Source organism: Choloepus didactylus, chromosome 9, assembly GCF_015220235.1.
Source record: "Choloepus didactylus isolate mChoDid1 chromosome 9, mChoDid1.pri, whole genome shotgun sequence".
Taxonomy (NCBI): Eukaryota; Metazoa; Chordata; class Mammalia; order Pilosa; family Megalonychidae; genus Choloepus; species Choloepus didactylus.
In genome coordinates, this window is record NC_051315.1 from 47,419,995 (window position 1) to 47,440,858 (window position 20,864).

The following is a 20,864-nucleotide window of genomic DNA, read 5'->3' on the forward strand; positions in this document are numbered from 1 at the left end:
TACTCGATAATTTCTTATATCAATCCTGCTTTTAAGATAGCTCTTTCAGTCTTCCCATTCCCCCTGTTTGCACCTGAGTTTAGGGAACCCCTACTTTTTAACTGGGCTCCTGGAATGGTCTCACAACTGATTTTTTCCTCCCCCTCTTATTCCAATCCAATGTATACTTCACTCCCAAATTATTTATGCTAGTGTAGTTCCCTTGCCTAAATTTGTCTCTGTCCCCAAAGAGCTCAGTCTAGTGGTAGAGATAGCTATGTGTGGCAAAAATTATGATAACATGTTAGGTAGGCTATATAATTTTCCCTGCTTCTAGTCTTTTAGGCACTTTGCTTATATACCTTTAATGTCTCTGATCTTATTTTTTGATTTGCAGAGTCCTAGGATTCTTTAGAAGTACCTGTGGGGCCAACCATAGATTCGGAAGCTAGTGTACAGGACAGAAGTCTATCGGAAAGGCTAGGAGTTCTCCAAACAGATCATTCAGAACTATTCTGTTTTTGTGAGATACTGCATAAGATGTTCATTGAAAAAGGGTTCTGTTGCTAAAAACAAAAAAAAAGTTGCTTTAAATAACTTCTATCATAGTTATTTAAGTGATTAACCAATGCTCTGTCCCCAGTGGATTGTAAACTTGTTCATGGCATGCATTATATTTTATATACCTTTGTATCCCTTGTAGTGACTAGAAATACTTGTACCTCCTGCAGTGACTAGAAATATATAGTTAGTGTTCAAAAAAATGTGCTGAACAGAAGTTTTTCACTCCATATACCACCACAGGTAAGAGCTACATTCTAGAACCTGTAAGTATTGACTTAACATATGGAAATACCAAGACAAGAGTTTTGAAAAGTAAAATTTAAGAACATTTATTGAGCACATAAACACATAGTGTACTGTGCTAGTTAATGTTAACAGAAACTGAGCCAACCAAAGAATAGTCTAAAGGTAGAATAACAAGGATTGTGCGGTATCACAAACTTCAAGAAAGGAAGAAGTTTAAAGGAGAAAGTGGTGATCACAAGTTTTAAACATGACTAAGACTTCAAGATGAGTGAAGATTATGAAAAGGATCTCGAACTAAGCAAATTACCTCTAGGGGTATTATTAGGATGGATGCTTGTGGCAAAGCTTAAAGGATACAGCACATGTTGGAAAGTATGACAATGGGAAGGATGAGAAATGGAGCAGTAGCTATAAAGGGTAATAAAGGTGAAGGTCTTTGTCCACTAAATAGGAAAGAGAAGAGCTCATGTTTAATGTCAGAAAGAGTGGCAGAATAAAAATCATGGACAGGGAAGGAATATTTATCAGTGCAAAGGGCATTAACAGTTCAAAAGGAATGGGAATCTAGGTTTTACAATATTTATCCATAAGGCAGACTTAATTTTGGAAGTACAAAATATATTGAAATAACTGAGTTTTTAAAAATATGGTTTCTTATATTACTTTGTGATAGATTGAAAGTTCTTACCTTCTCCACTCTCCATACCTTCGACAAAAATCCCCCCACACTGGGGAAGAATCCAGTATCGGCGTCTATAACGATCCTGGCCAAACATCATTGACCGTAAAGAGTGAGAAGCATCGAAGAGCTTCTTTCTGTACTGACTCTGTTGCTGTTAAAAAATGATTCACATACTTGGGTTATGGGTAATAAGTGCTTTAAAAATTAATCTATAAACAATTTTACAATTATGACGGCTTTGGAGCAGATAAATTTCACTACTGAGAAAAGATAGCATATTATATGCCCATCTTCGATATCAATAACAATTATTTTAAGGATAATTGGAATACTTTTGCTCCACAGATTACAAGGATAAGTTTTACTTTATCGGGTATCTTATAGTAAAGCATATCTTATACTTGATAATAAATAATAAGCATGTAATTGACCAGATCTGTATTTCCCTATTTTTATACTTGTGCTGTAACCCCAGGCAATATATGACTAAATTTTGGGATAGATCTATGTTGAACCTAACATTGATACAGTACACAGGCATCTCATAATATTAACCTCACAATATTTTTTACAACTCTCTTTTTGACAAAACATTCATTGGAAATTTCACTAATGCTAATGAATTATAATTTTTAATGAGTAGTACATAAATATATAAGTTTATAAATCAATGTAAATAAAATTCACAAATATACAAGTACAAAATGAATCATAAAATTCTGAAACCATTACAATGAAATTCAACTTAAAATTTCCAAGTTATTAATTCCAAGAAACAAAATCATGCATTTATTGATACTTTTTATTTACATGAAGAGCTGAAGAATATAGGCCTTTTTTTCCATAGGCTCTGATTAATTTTAGTATCATGTCTTAAGAGGTAGGCTTTTACCTTTGGCATTAAACATTTACGGTTTAATTTTAAGAATGTTTCTAGAGCTCCTTATTTTAATTATTTACCAGAAGCTTGTTTTTACTTAGGAACCAGAAAAATGAATTCCACAGAATGCTGATTTTTAAAGTACTACAGAAGAAAAACAAACAAACAAACAAACAAAAACACCTTTAATCTGAAAAGTGCTTACTTTACTTAGTTTCTCAATCTGTTTTTCTAGCTCTTCAACACTTGCAGCTTGGTCACCTTCATCCTATGCATAACAAAATATAGTATCATATATCTGTTTTTTTTTTTTTTTTTTTTTTGGATTACTACTTAACTGGATTTTTTTTTTTTAATTTTTATTGAGATTGTTCACATACCATACAATTATCCAAAGACCCAAAGTGTACAATCAGTTGCCCCTGGTACCCTCATACAGCTGTGCATCCATCACCACACTTGATTTTTGTTTAATTTTTAGAAACTTTTCATTACTCCAGACAAGAAATAAAGCCAAAGATGAAAAAAAAAGAAAAGGAAACTCGAATCCTCCCATAACCCTAACCAACCCCCCTCAATTGTTGACTCGTAGTATTGGTATAGTACATTTGTTACTGTTTATGAAAGAACAATGAAATACTACTAACTGTAGTATATAGTTTGCAATAGTTATATATTTTTTCCCTATATGCCCCTTTATTATTAACTTCTAATTGTATTGTTATACATTTGTTCTGGTTCATGGAAGAGATTTCTAATATTTGTACAGTTAATCATGGACATTGCCCACCATAGGATTCAGTTTTATACATTCCCATCTTTTGACCTCCAACTTTCCTTCTGGTGACATATATGACTCTGAGCTTCCCCTTTCCACCTCATTCATACACCATGCAGCACTGTATCTGTTTTTAAGATTTACTTATTCAATCAATGAGCACATATTTAATGAAGTTTCCTACATGCAAAGTACTAGGCTAGAGATTGTGGAAATGTATAAGTCAGTTCCTGCTTTCTATAAACTAATAATCTGGTAGGAAGACACATAAAACAAATGTTGAATAGTAGGTAGCTAAAAGGACCTCAAGAGAGGTCAAGGGCTGCGGAGTTCAGAGGAGGGTGGATAACTAAGAGTGGGAATTTATACCAAGAGAGGCTCTGTAGAAGAAGTTGTGTGATAATTAGCTTGTTAAGAACAGCTAGAATTTTATCAAAAAAGACAAGATAGGACATTCCAGAAAGAGTTTGTCATATATTGACATGAAAGGTGCGTGAAGATACCAGGTAGGAAATGAAGTAAAGATGAGTTTAGGGTTAGATTATGAGAAGCTATAAATGTTTGGCAATGGACAACAATATGATCCTTTGAGGGAGGTTAAATGCCAAAACTAAGTTTTACAAATATTAATTTGACAATAGTTATAAGATGGCCTGGGGCAGGGAAAGGACTACAATTGGTAAACCTAGATAATAGATAGCTGCAGTGATTCAAGATGGAGAGAGAATATCAGCCTTATTAGGGTAAGAGAAATAGAAATGGAAAAAAAGCAGATGGATGTAAAAGATATATATTAGAAGTGATAAGTGCTGGCAACTCATGGATTTGGGGCAAGGGTGAGGGAGATGAAGGAGTAAATTATGATGTTAAGGTTTTAAACATGAGAGACTAGAAAAATACCAGTAACATTAACTAATGGGGTCATTTTTTAGAGTAAAGAATGTAAATTATATTTTGAATGCATTGAGCTATAGTACTGATTTCATATATGGAAAGTTTGTATGTAATTATAAGACATTTTAATTCTAGAATATGAAAACAGGAAAACTACCCCAAATTATATATGTTTTAGGGAAAGAGCATGAAGTAATTGAAAGTACATGGGCTTTTTTGCTACAATCTCAGCTGTACTATTTAACTTGGGCAAATTACTTAACTTTTTTAAGACTGTTTCCTTAGCTGAAAATTGGTGATAACATTATCTTTAACAAGGGATTATTGTGGGGACTAAATAAGAATAGATCCGAAAGCAACTGCAGAGTTCCTGGCATATAACAGGTGAATAAGGTTACTCTCCTTCCTTCTAAAAACTGTTCTTTAATAAGACAAGGACACACCTTAAATTTAAAATATAAGAACTTGTTTTTAATGTTCACTTTCTATCAGAATTTTTAAAAAGCCACATTGCCATCAACCATTCAAGAATGGAGATTTCTATGACAAATATGGTGATCTACCCAACTAACTAAATTCAGTAAAAGGGAGACCTAAATAGTTTTACCATTATCAACCATTGATCTACTCCTTATCCAAATTTATAAGACCAAGTTATGAAAACATTTAGGCATATATTATTTGTGCTAACAATAATGAAAATTTTATTTGGGATTAAAAGAAAACTTAAAAGGGAACAGGCTCAACAATACTTAAGTCTTAACTCTCAAATAGATATTTACATATCTATATGATTCTCCAGTGATCTTTAACCAGCAGGACAAATGTTTGATAATTGGTTTATGTAAAAATATAATTCAATCAATACATATTTGAAATAAGACATCCAAATAGCCATGTACTTGCCAAATTAACTGTCATTTTCAAGAGCATTCCTATGACGAAAAAGACATAAAATGTCCAACTTTATTTAAAGAAGTTTTGGCAAAGAGTCCTTATAATTTTCAGAAATATGAAGGAACTTGGCAAGCAGAGAAAGGCAACAGCAACAAAACTAAGAACACAGAATATATCCCTGCCATGGTTCCCCATGGTTTCCCAACCAAAAGAGAAGGTCATTATATGTCCCTATTTCTCAGAGTTCAGTTGTCCATATAACCTCTTAAATGCCAAATTGTGAGATTAAAGTTCACAGAGGCCCCCTTGAGGAGCCTGTGGAGAATGCAGGGGTATTCGCCTACCCCACCTCCATGGTTGCTAACATGACCACAGACATAGGGGACTGGTGGTTTGATGGGTTGAGCCCTCTACCATAGGTTTTACCCTTGGGAAGACGGTTGCTGCAAAGGAGAGGCTAGGCCTCCCTATGGTTGTGCCTAAGAGCCTCCTCCCAAATGCCTCTTTGTTGCTCAGATGTGGCCCTGTCTTTCTAGCTAAGCCAACTTGAAAGGTGAAATCACTGCCCTCCCCCCTACGTGGGATCAGACACCCAGGGGAGTGAATCTCCCTGGCAACGTGGAATATGACTCCCGGGGAGGAATGTAGACCTGGCATCATGGGACGGAGAACATCTTCTTGACCAAAAGGGGGATGTGAAAGGAAATGAAATAAGCTTCAGTGGCAGAGAGATTCCAAAAGGAGCCGAGAGGTCACTCTGGTGGGCACTCTTATGCACACTTTAGACAACCCTTTTTAGGTTCTAAAGAATTGGGGTAGCTGGTGGTGGATACCTGAAACTATCAAACTACAACCCAGAACCCATGAATCTCGAAGACAGTTGTATAAAAATGTAGCTTATGAGGGGTGACAATGGGATTGGGAAAGCCATAAGGACCACACTCCACTTTGTCTAGTTTATGGATGGATGAGTAGAAAAATAGGGGAAGGAAACAAACAGACAAAGGTACCCAGTGTTCTTTTTTACTTCAATTGCTCTTTTTCACTCTAATTATTATTCTTGTTATTTTTGTGTGTGTGCTAATGAAGGTGTCAGGGATTGATTTGGGTGATGAATGTACCACTATGTAATGGTACTGCAAACAATCGAAAGTACGATTTGTTTTGTATGACTGCGTGGTATGTGAATATATCTCAATAAAATGAAGATAAAAAAAAAAAAAATAAAGTTCACAGAGGTCTCAACACAGACCTGTGTTAGGGAAACACTCCATCTACCGAAGGTATGAAGAGTGAGGAGAGGGAATCATCTTTGAAACAAAGGGTTATGACTCATGAAGGCAATATCTTCTAAATGAAAGGGATCCCATGAGTCTCAATGGAAAAAAATCCCTGCAACTAGTCCTTTAAGGAGTGTAACACTACTGAACTCTACCTGAAACTTAATCAAGAGGCCAAACCTATTTTTGGAAGAATAATGTACCTATGTTTGTCAATTAGGTTCACTGAGTAGTCAAAATTTTATTTATATAAGAAATGAATACTAGTTTTTCATTAAAAAGAATAATTCTCAAATCATTTAAAGGAAGCATTAATTTGGCTTCAGAGGTCCCAAAGTATCTTTTTATTAGTTCTTAAATTATTCTCTCAAATTAACAAGGTATAAATTTGGCAGGATTTTCATCAATGAAATCATAATCTATTCAACGCTATAATTCAATACTACCTTAAATGACATGTCTGTTGTAAGAAACATTAATAATGATTTTCAAATATCTATTTGTAAAGAATAAAATGTACGGTTTGTTAATTCTCCATGTGACAAAAAGCCAGGTAAAATAAATAATTTCTGTTAATAAATTCTAATTTAGTGGGATAAGTTCCCAGTGGAATACAATGAAATTCCAAGGTAAGTTTGCTTTAGAACAATTTATAATATTAAATGCTGAAAAGGGATACTAATTCTGTGAAAAGGTGATTAATATTCATTAGAAAAATTTAATTCCTGCTATGGAAATACCTCTACTTGACAAATGAAGCATTGCTTATAAATGGTATCTTTTGTTTGAGTAATCAATTTCTGATACCCAAATTCTATACCCTCACATTACTTGTCACAGGATGAAAGTATTTGATGAAATGGTATCAAAAATACAACATTATGAATTTATTTATTTCTGCAAGGAATCTCACTGTAGTTTCCTTTTCAGATTGGTACTCTTAAAAGAAGTATAGTTTACTCTAGCGATTTTTATCAGTCTAATTTACTATATAACATGTGAGGGGGATTTTTGAAAACATTTTGCCTTAATGCTATTTTTACTTAAAGAGAATTATTTGGTACATTATCTTATAAGTTCTCCTATATCATTATTCAGATTTAGTCATAAATTTGGTTCAGTAACTTATCATTGGTCCTGACTATTATTCTCATACATTCTACCAATAAATTCATCCCTCTAATCCTTCTTTCTTCATTTCTCCTGCAGCACTAAATTGATTCAAGAAAGGAAAGGAGTACTTTCCAGATTTCCTTTGCTGCATACTCCTAGCATTGAATGCAGAAGGAATGGTTTGCTGTATACCACTTTTGGAGTGCTATTCTGCAGTGTCTCTAGCATTCTTCTCTGGTACAAAAGTGAACTTCATCCTTGATCTCCCTTTTATACACGTCCATTCCCATGGCTTATGTGGTAGCTGTCCCCTAAACACACACATACACACACACACACCCCTCTATGACCCTGCCTTCTTCCCTCTGGCTTACTCATCAAGGCAAGCCCCTTTGTCTTGGTTGATTCCCTTCCAATACGTTTGGGACTTTATATCGTTACTTATTCTCTTTAATCTTCTACTTTCCTCTTTCCTTTATTGGCTCTTTTCCTTCAACCAAAACTTTACCCACACAGTAAATTTACAAGTCCTGCCCATTGTTCCTCCTAAATATTTATTGAATCCTTTCCTCCTTCTTCATCCAAACTACCATTGTTTTAGTTTCAGACTCCTTACATATCACCTAAACTATTGCAATATCTCTTGATTGACATTCCCACTTCTGATCTGAAAAATTCTTGGCTCTTTGTTCTCCTCTCTCTATTATCCTTTCTTCTGGGGCACAATGCTTGAAATAGTCGACTCCCCTTGCTCACTTTCTGTTTTTCTCAACCCATGATAACCTGGCTTCTGCACTCATCCCTCTGATGAAACTGCATTTGCTGGCACAGGTTACCAATGACCTATGTTGCCAAATCCAATGAACACTCTCAGTCCTAGACCCCTGGGGCTTTAGCATTGTTTATCACTCCCTCGCTTTTGAAATGTTCAGTTTTCTTGATTTCTGTTACTGCTACATGTTTAGGAAAGAGTTAACAAAGAGTTGTGCTGCTATCCTTTGGAAGGCCTGCTTATAATGGCCTTGGGAACTTGGATTTCAGCAGGGTTCCCATCCTGACAAGATTGGCTCATTGAGCCTAAACTGTGCAAGCCATGTGGTTTATGCTGAACACCTGCTTTTCTTGAGTGTCTGGACTTCTGGCACATACTATGTGCCAACAGAGGTTGCCTATGTGACCAGCCCCCAATAAAACCCTGGGTGTGGAGTCTAATGAGCTTTCCTGAACACATTTCACAAGGTTTGTCACAACTCATTGCTGGGGGAATGAAGCCCATTCTGTGTGACTCCACTGGTAGAGGACTGTTGGAAGCATGTACTTGCTTTCCTCTGGACTTCACCCTATGTATCTTTTCCTCTGGTTGATTTTGTTTTGTATCTTTTTGCTGTAATAAATCATAGCCTTAACTATGCTTATATGCTGAGTCCTGTGAGTCCTCCTAGCCAGTCAAAGAACGTGGGATGGTTCTGGGGACCCACTACAGAAATTTACTTCTCTGATTGCTCCTTCTTGTATAAGAAGCCTGGTGAACTCCTCATCTGCAAACTCATCCACCCTCCTGATTTTAAACTATCATTTAGGTGCTAATAACTTCCAGACCTATATTTATTTTCAAGACTGAAAATGAGTTTCAGCCTCATAAATCCAATTGATTGCTAAACTTCTGCATAGGCTCCTAAAACTCAGTATGTTCAAAATAAACCTATCAATATTTACTGTCTTCAAATATCTGTTTCCTATTCCCATCATTGATTTGCTCTGTTCCTCCCAAATTCCATCTTAATGTCAACAAAGGCATGCAGTCTCCCAAGCCAGATAGTTAGGAATACATCCTACTTTTCCATCAACCCACACAGTAAATTTACAAGTCCTGCCCACTGTTCCTCCTAAATATTTATTGAATCCTTTCCTCCTTCTTCATCCAAACTACCATTGTTTTAGTTTCAGACTCCTTACATATCACCTAAACTATTGCAATATCTTTTGATTGACATTCCCACCTCTGATCTGTCCCTACTCAAATCTATTTTTATCTTCCAATGTCCTGCCAGAGTGAGCCTCCTAAAAACTAAGTCTGATATGCCATTACCCTCTCATCTTCTTCAATGGCTTCCTATCACCTGATAAGCATAAAATATTACTCACCATTGTTGGGTATGAGACCCTCTAGTCTCACTGAAACACTTGCAATTCCCTTAAAACATTGTGGTTTCATGCTTCTGTGCCTTAGCTCATTCTGTTCCCTCTGCCTGGAACAGTATCCCCTAGATTCCTCCCTAGGTTAACATTCAGCCCAGCTTGTAGCCTCAGCTAATGGGTCTAAAAAAGCCTTTGTGGGAGTTTATTCCTCAGAAAGTCTAAATACTTTTCTTCTGTACTTGCCTAGCATATTGTAAATACTCCTATCAAAGCAGTTAACACATTAAAAATTACATTTTCATTTTGCAAATCGTCCTCAGCAAGGCTGTAAACTGAAAGGAGACTTTCAGTGCCTTATTCATCTTTAACAAAAGTGCCTAGCGTTGGAGACATAATAACCAGTGTTTGAGAAATACTTTAGTTTCACTAAAGCTGACAACACTTTTAAAGGCATGAAGTATTGTACAAATGTAAGACAGTATGTCACCACAATGAAAGAGAACACCTGAAATAAAAAATCTGTGCAATTCTCAGAAGATTTCTCAAGTAGTTATACAGAAAGAATAATGTAACCTCTTTTATTCAATATAAGTACCTTCTATGTATATGTATTTTATTCAATATTTACTTAACTATCACAAAAATCTTTAAGAAGTGCCTGTTAAAATATTCATTTTTCAGATGAAGAAACTGAGACAAGTAGTTGCCAAAAATGAAATTCAAACCCAAGTCCATTGAATCCAAATTCTGTGTTATTTTTCAATATGCTTTGATTACCTCATCGTCACAGATATCAGTCTTCTTTCCTTTTTTGTCTTCTTTATCTTCTTCATCCTCATCATCTTCATCAGCTTGGTCATCACTATCATCGTCATCGTCATCATCATAATCACTCTCTGCTCCCTTCCTTCTTCGCTTGCGCCCCGGAGCGGGTGTGCCCAGTGGATGCTGTTCTTCCCCAAGATCAATACCACCTGAAGTATCTCTTTTGCCTGTTTTCTTAGCATGAATGATTCTGAGCCTTTAAAGGTGACAAAAAGTCATGATTATGGAAGAAAAGGCTTCCCTTTAAACTTTTTAAACAGTATAGGAAGAGTTTTAAGCAAAAATACCTTACGGTATTTCTCTCAGGGTAAGCAATAAATCAATTACAATAAAAACTAGAATTAAGGAAATTTAAGAATATATTTCCATAAATTAGGGACTATATTAACTTTCAAGAGTTATTCTGGATATCTCTTCGGAATTAGAACATATAAAAAAAATTTAGCATAAAGGACTAATTCTAACAATGGTCAAGTGATAATTCCTAATCCCGTACTATCAGAATGAGTAGATTTCAATTTAAATTTTTACAAAGAAACTATCCTCTTGATACAGAAATTGAGTAATTTTAGCATTATATTTCCTGGTAGGAAGCTAATTAAGTTTTAATGTTGAATAGTTTGGATGTTTAGACTTTCTTTGAAAGCAAACTCTTATTAGAAAGTAATTAAGAAAAAAATGATAATTCCAAATAGATTCTACTGATGACCAAAGTCACCTGATAACAACAGGCTTAAAAAATATTATTGCTGGACTTCTTTCAAAGAAAAAGGATAAACTGACTTTCTTCAAAATTTGAAGCCATTTACGCTCAATGAATCTCATTGTATCTTATATTCATTTCAAATTCTGGTCCTGAGCTTTATTAATTACATATCCCATCTAATTAAGCATTACCTTTGCTAATTCTTACACAAACTAAAGTTTAATTTCTTGAAGAAGGAGGAAACAGTATATTAATTTTAATAAAATAGAACTTACTTGCGTAGTTTACCTTCTACCACCCATTTATCTCTCCTCAAGTTTGACATGTAATCAATGTTCTTGTCAATTTCACTGTCAATGCAAAAATACATTGAGACATAAATTAAATCCCAATTCAATTTTGCAAGTAAAAATGATATGTGACATTGTGTATGTATGTATACATGTATACCTATATGCTTATACATACATGTATATATATGTTGAAAAATGATTTCTTCAGTGGATACAACATTAGTATTATTAGAAAATTCATTGTGGTTTATACCTTAAAGCAAGAAAAGATCTATCCAACTGCCTCAGAATTATAGCATTCCAAGCTTTGTTTGCATATATTTAATATCTGATAATTTCCAAAACCATAGCCATAAATCAGAACTCATGGATATTTATATAGATGCGTATATATGTACATGAAATATGATGAGTATCTGTAGATAAATGTCCAAACAGAATTTTTACCTCCTTCTAAGGTAGAATCATAATGTAGTTTTTACACAGAATTTATGCATTGATTTTTTTTTTTTAAATAAGTACTACTTTGCGTTACCATTTGTTACGCCTATGCTGAATAAAATTATTCTTTCATGAAATTGTAAAACTTAGATATTATACTTTTTGGGGTGACTGCCAAACAATCAAAACAAATGAAAAATCATATTAATATAGTAACATAACTAAAATATGTACAGAAAACTTAAAATGTCCAGCAATGATAGAAATGCATGGCTCCGAATACTTGGATGCATCCTTTTCTTAGAAAGGATCATAATTAAAATCTGCAAAATAATGAATGCAAAAACAAGGTGAACATGAATTTGGTTACCCAATATCAATACTTGAATGGAGGACCAACTTTGAATCTTAAGTGAGAATAAGTACTTTTAAAAAAAGCACCAATAAATACACTGATAAACCAGTATTAGAAGAGTGTAGTAGCATGTAGTAAAATAAAAAATATCTAGTCCTATGAATGGTGTCCAAGGAAAATCAGGTATTAATCTGTCCTCAAAAGATGTCAAACAAAAATTCTGGATTCTTACGATGGTGCTGGATTCTGGCACCATATCAGGAAAAATAATAAAAATTTCTAGTATACAAAAATTAATAAAATTATTAAGTAAACAGCTTATGAGGACTATATAAGGTGTGATCCAAATTTTCTTTTTAAAAGACTATGAAAACATTAAAATATTTTTAGTGATTACTTACGAAAGTTTGAGATTAAGTATAATTTTAATTTTCTATTTATGGTAGTCTCTAACATCCACATTTTCTCTACAAGCAATCTGTATTACCTTTGTGATTAGAAAAACTCAAAATAGAAAAAAAAATCACCAGGGAAGACTCACCTCACCACACTCTTGCTGCATGCCAGTTCATTGATCAGGAAAGCCAGGACTGAGGCTTTTTGTGCTGGAGTGTGAGCTTGAAAAGCTTTGGTTTTTAGGCTTTCAGTAAGCTCAGTCTGTCCACAGTGGGCTTCCATAAATATCTGCAAAATCTCGGAAACATTATCTCGATTCACACCAACATTCAGCAAATGCTCTCCAAGGGCTGTCTTGGCCTATAACAGTTTGACATTTTTATCAATTTTGATCACAACATTAATGACAAAAAACAAGATTAAAAAATACTGGCATTACAGGGTCCAGATATTACTGACAATAGCTTTATTGGCTTTTTTTTATGGCGATAAAAATAGGCAACAGATGACAGACAAGTACTCAAGTACTTTTATCTTTCTGTTTCCTTTCAAACCCTTGGTTAAAGATCAGGCAAGGACATAAGTATATTCATGTGTAGTACAAGTTACAAATCATCTATCATACCTTCTCTGCCTACAGAAACTTTTCCAAGCTTTTTTTCTGGCTTTATTTAAACATGCTATCAGTAGTGGCAGGGAGGGGAGAGTCAAAAGCTCTATTATTGTTGTGTTTTCTAGTTTTATGGTGTCACGGGCTTTATTGCCTGGTATACTGAATGAACGGAGAGATGGAGGAAAAACTGACAGGTTCATCTGAAAGCTTCTCTCTCTACAATATTATTTAGAATAAGATGACTGAATGTGAAACTTAATTGGAATTAAGGTAATTTTGAACTTAAATCTCCACTGAGTCTAATGTATTGGGTCTGTAAGTAGGCCTTGATTAGCCTCAGTTATTCTCACTGATTCAGAGAGAGCAAAGTATAATTTCAGAAGGCACACACAAGTTCTTAATGCTTTATGAATTATTAATTCTCTGGTTTTGCTGAATACTACTTGGCTACTTGGATATTTCCTCAAACCAACTTGGCATTTCCCTAAAGTCAGGGAAAAAAAAGGAATAAATTGGGTATGGTTCACATTCCTTAGGCATTACACACCAGATTTTTAAGGTTTATACCAAGTATAACCTGAAGCAAATCTACATTTAACTTTATGAGACATTATGTGGAAAAAACTGGATTGGTCTACACAATCTTCTGTTAATATGCTTAAAGCGGCTATCAAAGCACTAACAGTAATAATTATAAGACTGTTTTCAAACTTTTTTTTTTTTTTTTTACCTTGTATCCTGTAATTAGACCTGGATCACATACAGCAGCTGACAGGAGCCTCACAAGCAAGTCTTGTACTTCACCCATGCTGTCCCCTATATTTAGCAATCCCTCTTGAAGAACACTCAGGTTTGGAACATCAATATTCACATCAAAGCCCAAAACTTTACCAAAGTTTCGTAAGAACTGCACCACCATGAGACAGTCTGAAAATGTACTTCCAGAGAGAACAAGTCCTGGAATACGAGGCAACTCGGGCAAAGGCTGGACATAAAAGAAAATAAACACATACATAAAATAATAAATCAAAAAATTAAAAAAAAACCCCATTATTTTGCATCTTGTGAAGCAAAATAAATGGCTTTCTTTCTTTTATATTGTACCAGTGGGTTTCCCTCTGGATGGTAAACTCCTTGGGGCATTTCTGCAACCCTTGAGGTCTTGAACGCAAGTAATCACTCAATAAATTTTGGTTGAGCTCAGTATGAACTTAGATCTCTGCAAAAGAGAATACTAATTTTAACTAACTTATGTGTTGATAAAACATGGATTATATAACTGAAGCAAAAATTAAATAACATATAAGAAATAGACATTTCAAAGGCACTTTACACGGATACACTGAATAGGGCATGTGCGCTGATTTCTTCTAATGGTGGAAACTAATTTACAATCCACACTTTTATCGGTGGCTCAGAAACTAATAGCATGAATCTGAGGGCTGTTTAGTTGGAGAGAATGGTACCATCTGTGGCTGATGAATGCAGATTAATTATTAGGTCCACATGACCAGAATCCATGACTACACATGAACCCAATTATAATGCAATCCATAGTCTTTTGGTTTCCCCGTATTTAGCAAAATATTAGTACTGACTTTCAGTATTAAAGATTAGAATGCTGTCTATGTTGCTACTTCTCAAATATGTTCACATATTAACATTTTTAATGACTAAATTGTAGTACTAGTTTGTTATGGGCATTTAAAAAAACTCAATAAATAGGTAATCTAAATTTAAAATATTTTTGTCCATGGATAAGACTCAATAAAACTACTTTAAATTTTAACTGGAAAAATGTTAAATATTTTTATATTTAAAATACAAAAAAAAAGACCAATTCAGATAAATATTTTTATTTATCTGAATTGGTCCTTGTTCAAAAATGTTCCTCAACCCTGCAATTACTGAAATAACTACCCAAATCTTTTTTCTACATATGATTATACATAGTTATATTATCCATATAGCTGGTACCATGCAAATCTTTTATGTTACATTTGAAAAACAGTTAATTCTGAGATTTTTTTTTCTGAATCTTATCAAATACATGCATTTCCACATAATTCTAATTTATGTTAACAAAGCTAACAAAATGGCTTAAAATGAACTTAAATATTTGATACAGTGCACATGGATTTAAATGAAAATAAAAGATGTAAGAAAATAAAGCTCATTTAGGATTTTAAAAAACCTGCTCATTATGAGCTTATTAAACATTTTCACTATATATCTATTCTGTGCTCAGGAAATTTTAAATGTCCAAATGACTAAAGCCAGTAAGTATATTTTCATTTTTATTTAAATGCACTGATGCTAACTAAATAGAGAATATTACTATAATTCAATCTCTAGTAGGCACTTTAGAAAAGAGCTTATGTAAATAAAGGGACAATCATTATTTATATCTCAGATGAATATGGAATATAAGTAAATATGGATGCCAAAGACCAAGCATAATAATAATAATAATAATAATATATTATTGGAACAGTATTACAGAGATGATATGCACTATTGATATAATTTTCTACAAGTAACATCTTCTTAACTATAGTCAAAATGTAATTGATTTTTACTCAAAAGTATATTTACTCAAAATCATGTTGATTGCCAAGATTATTTTCAACTTTCTAAATTTCTACTTTTATGTGTTTTAGCAACACTTCATGTCTGTGAAGCACTATGGAAGAGAAAGCATACAAGAGGTACTTAAATTGGACACAGTTTCTTGGCTTTCAGGGTGATAAACTCTATGGGCCCTGAAATCTAACAAACTGGGGCTTGAATCCAATTTGCCACTTATTAGTTGTATAATTTAGAACAAGTTGCTTTACCTCGTGTCTCAGTTTTCTCATCTATAAATGGGGATAAATACTAACTCCCCAGAATTGGGGTTGTGGTAAGGATTAAATGAGATAATCTGTATAAAGCACTTAGTTTAGTGCCTGGCAAGTAGAAAACATGTTCAATGAAGGTTAGTTACTTTTTAAACAATGAAAGAGGTTATAGATTACAAATCCTAATTCAATTAAATATGTGGAATGGAGTTAGATCTTTCAATGTCTGAAGGCCTGGGAAGGACCAAATGAAACATGGAGATTCTATCTACTTCTTTCTATAATTCTTCTTTGTAGATTTTTGCAGTACTTCTACTTAAATAAAAAAGGTTTGTCAATGCTCCACTTAATATATAAATATATTGAGAACTGCTATTGTCAGTACAGGAACTCTAGAGAGGTTGGCTGGTGGCCATCCAGAAGAGGCAAATCAACTTAGATTTGGAAATCCACTGCTTTAGTTAAAAACGAAAGACTTTTAAAATGGCAGCTCTGGCAAAGGCATCAGGGGAAACACAGGAAAAATTAAAATTTTTAATGAATTGATTTACATAATACATACATTACCTTTTGGTCTGCTAAGCACATGTCTTCATTAGGCTTCTTTAGTTCCTTTGCCATTTCTAATTCTAATCTTCGTTGCTCTAGTTTACGCTCTTTATTTAATCTTTTCTCATCACGTTTTTCTTGCTTCAAGCGTTCTTTTTCCTTAAAAAGAAAACCATGTCCACATATTCTCCTTAATCATTATATGTGGCTGAAAATCTGCAGCTAAAACTTAAAAAGTGATCAAAGTGTTTCTATTTCCATGAACAGAAGTACAGGCTTTCTCCTAGGAGGTTTAGGAACAAACCTGGTAAGTTACGTAGAAGCAATTACTTATCTTCTACGTTTTTTCACCCTTTGAATTTCAAACTAATCTTATGACTGTATAAATATTATATCAGTATTAGATTCAACACAGATTATTTCATTATTTGAAATTAATCAAAATTTTCCCAGGTTTATAACATGAGAATAAAATACTTATTAATAAAAGCAGGCATATAAAATGCAGATGGGAAACTATGTATTTATAAAATACTAGGATTAACACAAATTTTTGGGTGGCTCCAGGAGGCAAGGCAGGATTCACAATAGGAAAGTGGAATAACATGTTTGAATTTGCAAAAGCAGTTCTTAAGGGTATTAGTCTAATAGCTAATAGCACATAGCAGCTGGGATGAAATAAAACTATTATTTACTACTACAAACAACACTTAAGAGATTGTAAAATGAGTCCTGAAGGCAATTCCTAAAGCATTCAAAAACACTTTTGGGTAATGGCAACAATATGGAAACAACCATCCTGTCTCCCAGTTGCAGGAGATGGCATTCTGTCAGAAAAGGAAGTTAGAGAATTTCCGTTAAAAAAATCAGTATCATTACTTCACTGTCATACTTCAAATGCACTTCCTTACTTATCTACAGGAAAAATAACAGATTTATCAGGCCATTCACACATCCTACACATTGCTGACGAGTTTTTTTTTAAGGCCTAGATCTGATCATGTCTTCCTTGATTACAAATCTTTCCATTTTTGTGTCAAAATAAGGTCCAACTCCTTATCTTAAATTCACGACTCTCTTCTTTTCTAATCTTATCCTTTTTTTTAAGGTTCTAAATAGATTTAGTCAAATTATTTGTTATTCTTGATAAACATCTCCTGTTTCCTTACCTCCTATACTGGTACACTCTAATCAGGAAGGTCATTATGTACCAAGTACAAATTAAACAATACCACCTCCTCCTTCTTACCGATTTTTCTTAGTTCTTACAGCCCTTACTTAGAATTTTAACATAGTTTATTGCTTTCTGTACTGTATTTGTTAGTTTTGCTCAGATCCTACCCTCATTCCACCTAAGTCAATTCCTCAGGACAGGTGTTCTAGTTTGCTGATGCTGCTGGAATGCAAAACACCAGAGATGGATTGGCTTTTATAAAGGGTGTTTATTTCGTTACACAGTTACAGTCTTAAGGCCATAAAGTGTCCAAGGTAACACATCAGCAATAGGGTACCTTCACTGGAGGATGGCCAGTGCTGTCCGGAAAACCTCTGTTAGCTGGGAAGGCACGTGGCTGGCGTCTGCTCCAAAGTTCTGGTTTCAAAATGGCTTTCTCCCAGGATGTTCCTCTCTAGGCTGCAGTTCCTCAAAAATGTCACTCTTAGTTGCACTTGGGGTATTTGTCCTATCTCAGCTTCTCCAGAGCAAGAGTCTGCTTCCAACGGCCGTCTTCAAAATGTGTCTCATCTGCAGCTCCTGTGCCTTCTTCAAAGTGTCCTTCTTGGCTGTAGCTGCTCTTCAAAAGTTCACTCTCAGCTGCACTGAGTTCCCCCTGCCTGTCAACTCATTTATATGGCTTCAGTGACTCAACTTAGACTCACCCTGAATGGGTGGAGCAACACCTCCATGGAAATTATCCAGTCAGAATCATCACCCACAGCTGGGTGGGGCGCATCTCCAAAGAAACACTCAAGGAATTACAATCTAATCAACACTGATAACATCTGCCCACACAAGATTACATCAAAGATAATGGCGTTTGGGGGACACAGTATATTCAAACTGGCACAACAGGAACCATGATATTATTCTATTTTCTCCATGGCACTTTAAACTTGTAAGATGAATTCAACAATTGGTTGAATGAATCTATGTTTATTATTATATCTTGTGTTATATGGCCATTCATTTCTGGCATGAGGTAGGAGGAAAACCTAGAAAAACCTATCATACCAGGACTACTTCTCTCCCTTTTTATACTAGTAGCAGTCAGTGGGGGTCAAGTTTCTTCTTATTTTTTTCTTCTTTCCTTAAGTCCTTAGGTGTGGTTCTGGTGACCTGGGGAAGGCACAATGGAATGGGAAAGTGGTAATAGTGGTGAGGTAAAGAGCTAACTGACTTCCTACCTTGTCTTGGTGCTGGGCAAGAGGAGGAGAAAAGAAAACAAATATGGGCGGAAAAACACTGTATCAGAACTCCTTAGTATCTCTCTCACCCACTGGTAGTGATCTCCATAAACACTAGTAAGGTAAGAGGTATCAAAACATAAGAAATAAGGAGGGGATGAAAGCTTACTTTCCTAAAATACTCTTCCATTTCTTCCATTTTTATTTTTCAGTGAGTGGTAGCCTACAGTTGAAGGGGAATGAGAAGGGAAAAGAAAAAGGCAGAAAATCTTATTTTGATGTTCTTGTCCCCATGCTAGCCATCTCTTTCTTGTAGCCACTATTCAATGGTATGATAAGGATATAAAGAAAAAAATAACTTGGAAAAATTGCATTTAGCTGCTAATTACACCACTATCTTCAGCCCCAAGTCTCTCTAAATTCTCAACCACCCCTTAACAAATCTGGTTCTTTTATTTTCTCTAATGTTCCTTTCTGCTTTTTCCTTTTCTAGGTCTTTTCCTGTGCTTCACCTCAAAGTAATTTTTAGAGTTCTTCATTCATCTAGCTCTGCCCTTGATTGTATCAATCACTTTCTTTAGCCTAGCACAGCTGAAGACTTTACTATGTTAACACTGTTCTTACAAAGAAATTTATTTTAGATTTAGAGAAATGAACTGACAAATTTTATATCAACATATTTACAGATTGGAATACAATTCTCTGAAACACGAAAATGTCTGATGTACAACAAAATTTGCTCTACTCAGATTTAGTCATTCTCAGTCATTTCTTCATTCATTCATTCAGTAAACATTTACTAAGTGCCTTCTCTATGCCAAAATATATCCTTTGAGTCTAGCACTGGCAAGCAAAGGTGAAAGACACGGCTCCTTACTTCAAGGAGCTTATGGTAACTTGCAGAAGAAGATCATATAGGTTAGTCATTATCATACAGAATGATAAGAGCTATCACTGTGGTAGCCATAAAATGTTACGTTTATCAAGAAAAAGGGGGCTTAACCTCAGGCGATGCAGTGTTCAGGTACAGCTGCCTTGAAGAATTTAAGCATAACCTGAGTTTGAAGGGAAAAGACAATGGCAAAGCTCTTAGGCATCTTCTTCGTGCATCAGTTTTTATCTCAATTATCACTTGTAAGCTAGCTGTGGGAAGGAATGGCCAAGGGTAGGCAAGGGGAGAGACCTGTACACGAGGTTAAAATCTGCTCTCTCCCTCTTCTTGTCATCCTTCCATCCTACCACAGCAGTTTCTTCTCAGTGATAACTTGTACCTTTGTAGTTATCATCTCCTCTGCCTGGAATGCTCAGATCCTCCTCCTTTATAAAGAAATAAGGTCTATTTTTTTACTCCTCCCCCAACTACTTAAGGCATTTTAATATTTCTCTTTGCTGAATTTCCACACAACACATTAGCACGAACTGCACAGTGTGACTATTATTTGTTTAAAGTTGATCTTTCCCAACTAACTGTGAGCTTCTAGAGGGCATAAGAAGAAATTATTCACCTATGTTTTCTTCATGGATCTATTCAATACCAAGCAGTACAAATTGCCAGACATATCAAGGAAAAGATTTTAACGATTTTATCTTTCTCCCTGACTCTCAAGTCTGTATCAGTCCAACCTTCCTCTTTTACTAAATATTGCCCTTATACCCAACCATTACAGTTATCATATAGACATCTGTGGTGTGCCTCAGAAGATAAAAATTTTTAAATATTTATTAATTTGCTGAATAATTAAGTTTTCTTAACATTTTAACAGGTTATTCAATGTTTTTCTTTTCTTTTTTTTTTTTTTTTTTTTTTGTCTTTTATAAAGGGGGTTTATTTGGTTACAGAGTTACAGTCTGAAGGCCATGAAAACGTCCAAATGAGGGCATCAACACAAGTATACCTTCACCGAAGGAAGGCCAATGGCATCTGGAAAACCTGTTAGCTGGGAAGGCACGTGGCTGGCGTCTTCTGATTCTGAGTTGTGTTCCAGCTCCTC

General features: G+C 34.7%; 1 protein-coding gene across 12 annotated transcripts in view; it reads right to left on the minus strand.

The window, feature by feature from the left end:
* Positions 1-20,864, minus strand: part of BAZ2B (bromodomain adjacent to zinc finger domain 2B) — a 496,556-nt gene that overhangs the window by 33,411 nt on the left and 442,281 nt on the right. For all 12 annotated transcript variants that reach the window (XM_037849039.1, XM_037849033.1, XM_037849042.1 and 9 more), the window contains 7 exons: positions 16,489-16,629; positions 13,812-14,066; positions 12,614-12,828; positions 11,259-11,333; positions 10,230-10,473; positions 2,557-2,619; positions 1,478-1,622 (listed from right to left, as the gene is read on the minus strand). In XM_037849039.1, the coding sequence (XP_037704967.1) occupies positions 1,478-1,622; positions 2,557-2,619; positions 10,230-10,473; positions 11,259-11,333; positions 12,614-12,828; positions 13,812-14,066; positions 16,489-16,629 (1,138 nt within the window). The remainder of the gene's footprint in view (positions 1-1,477; positions 1,623-2,556; positions 2,620-10,229; positions 10,474-11,258; positions 11,334-12,613; positions 12,829-13,811; positions 14,067-16,488; positions 16,630-20,864) is intronic.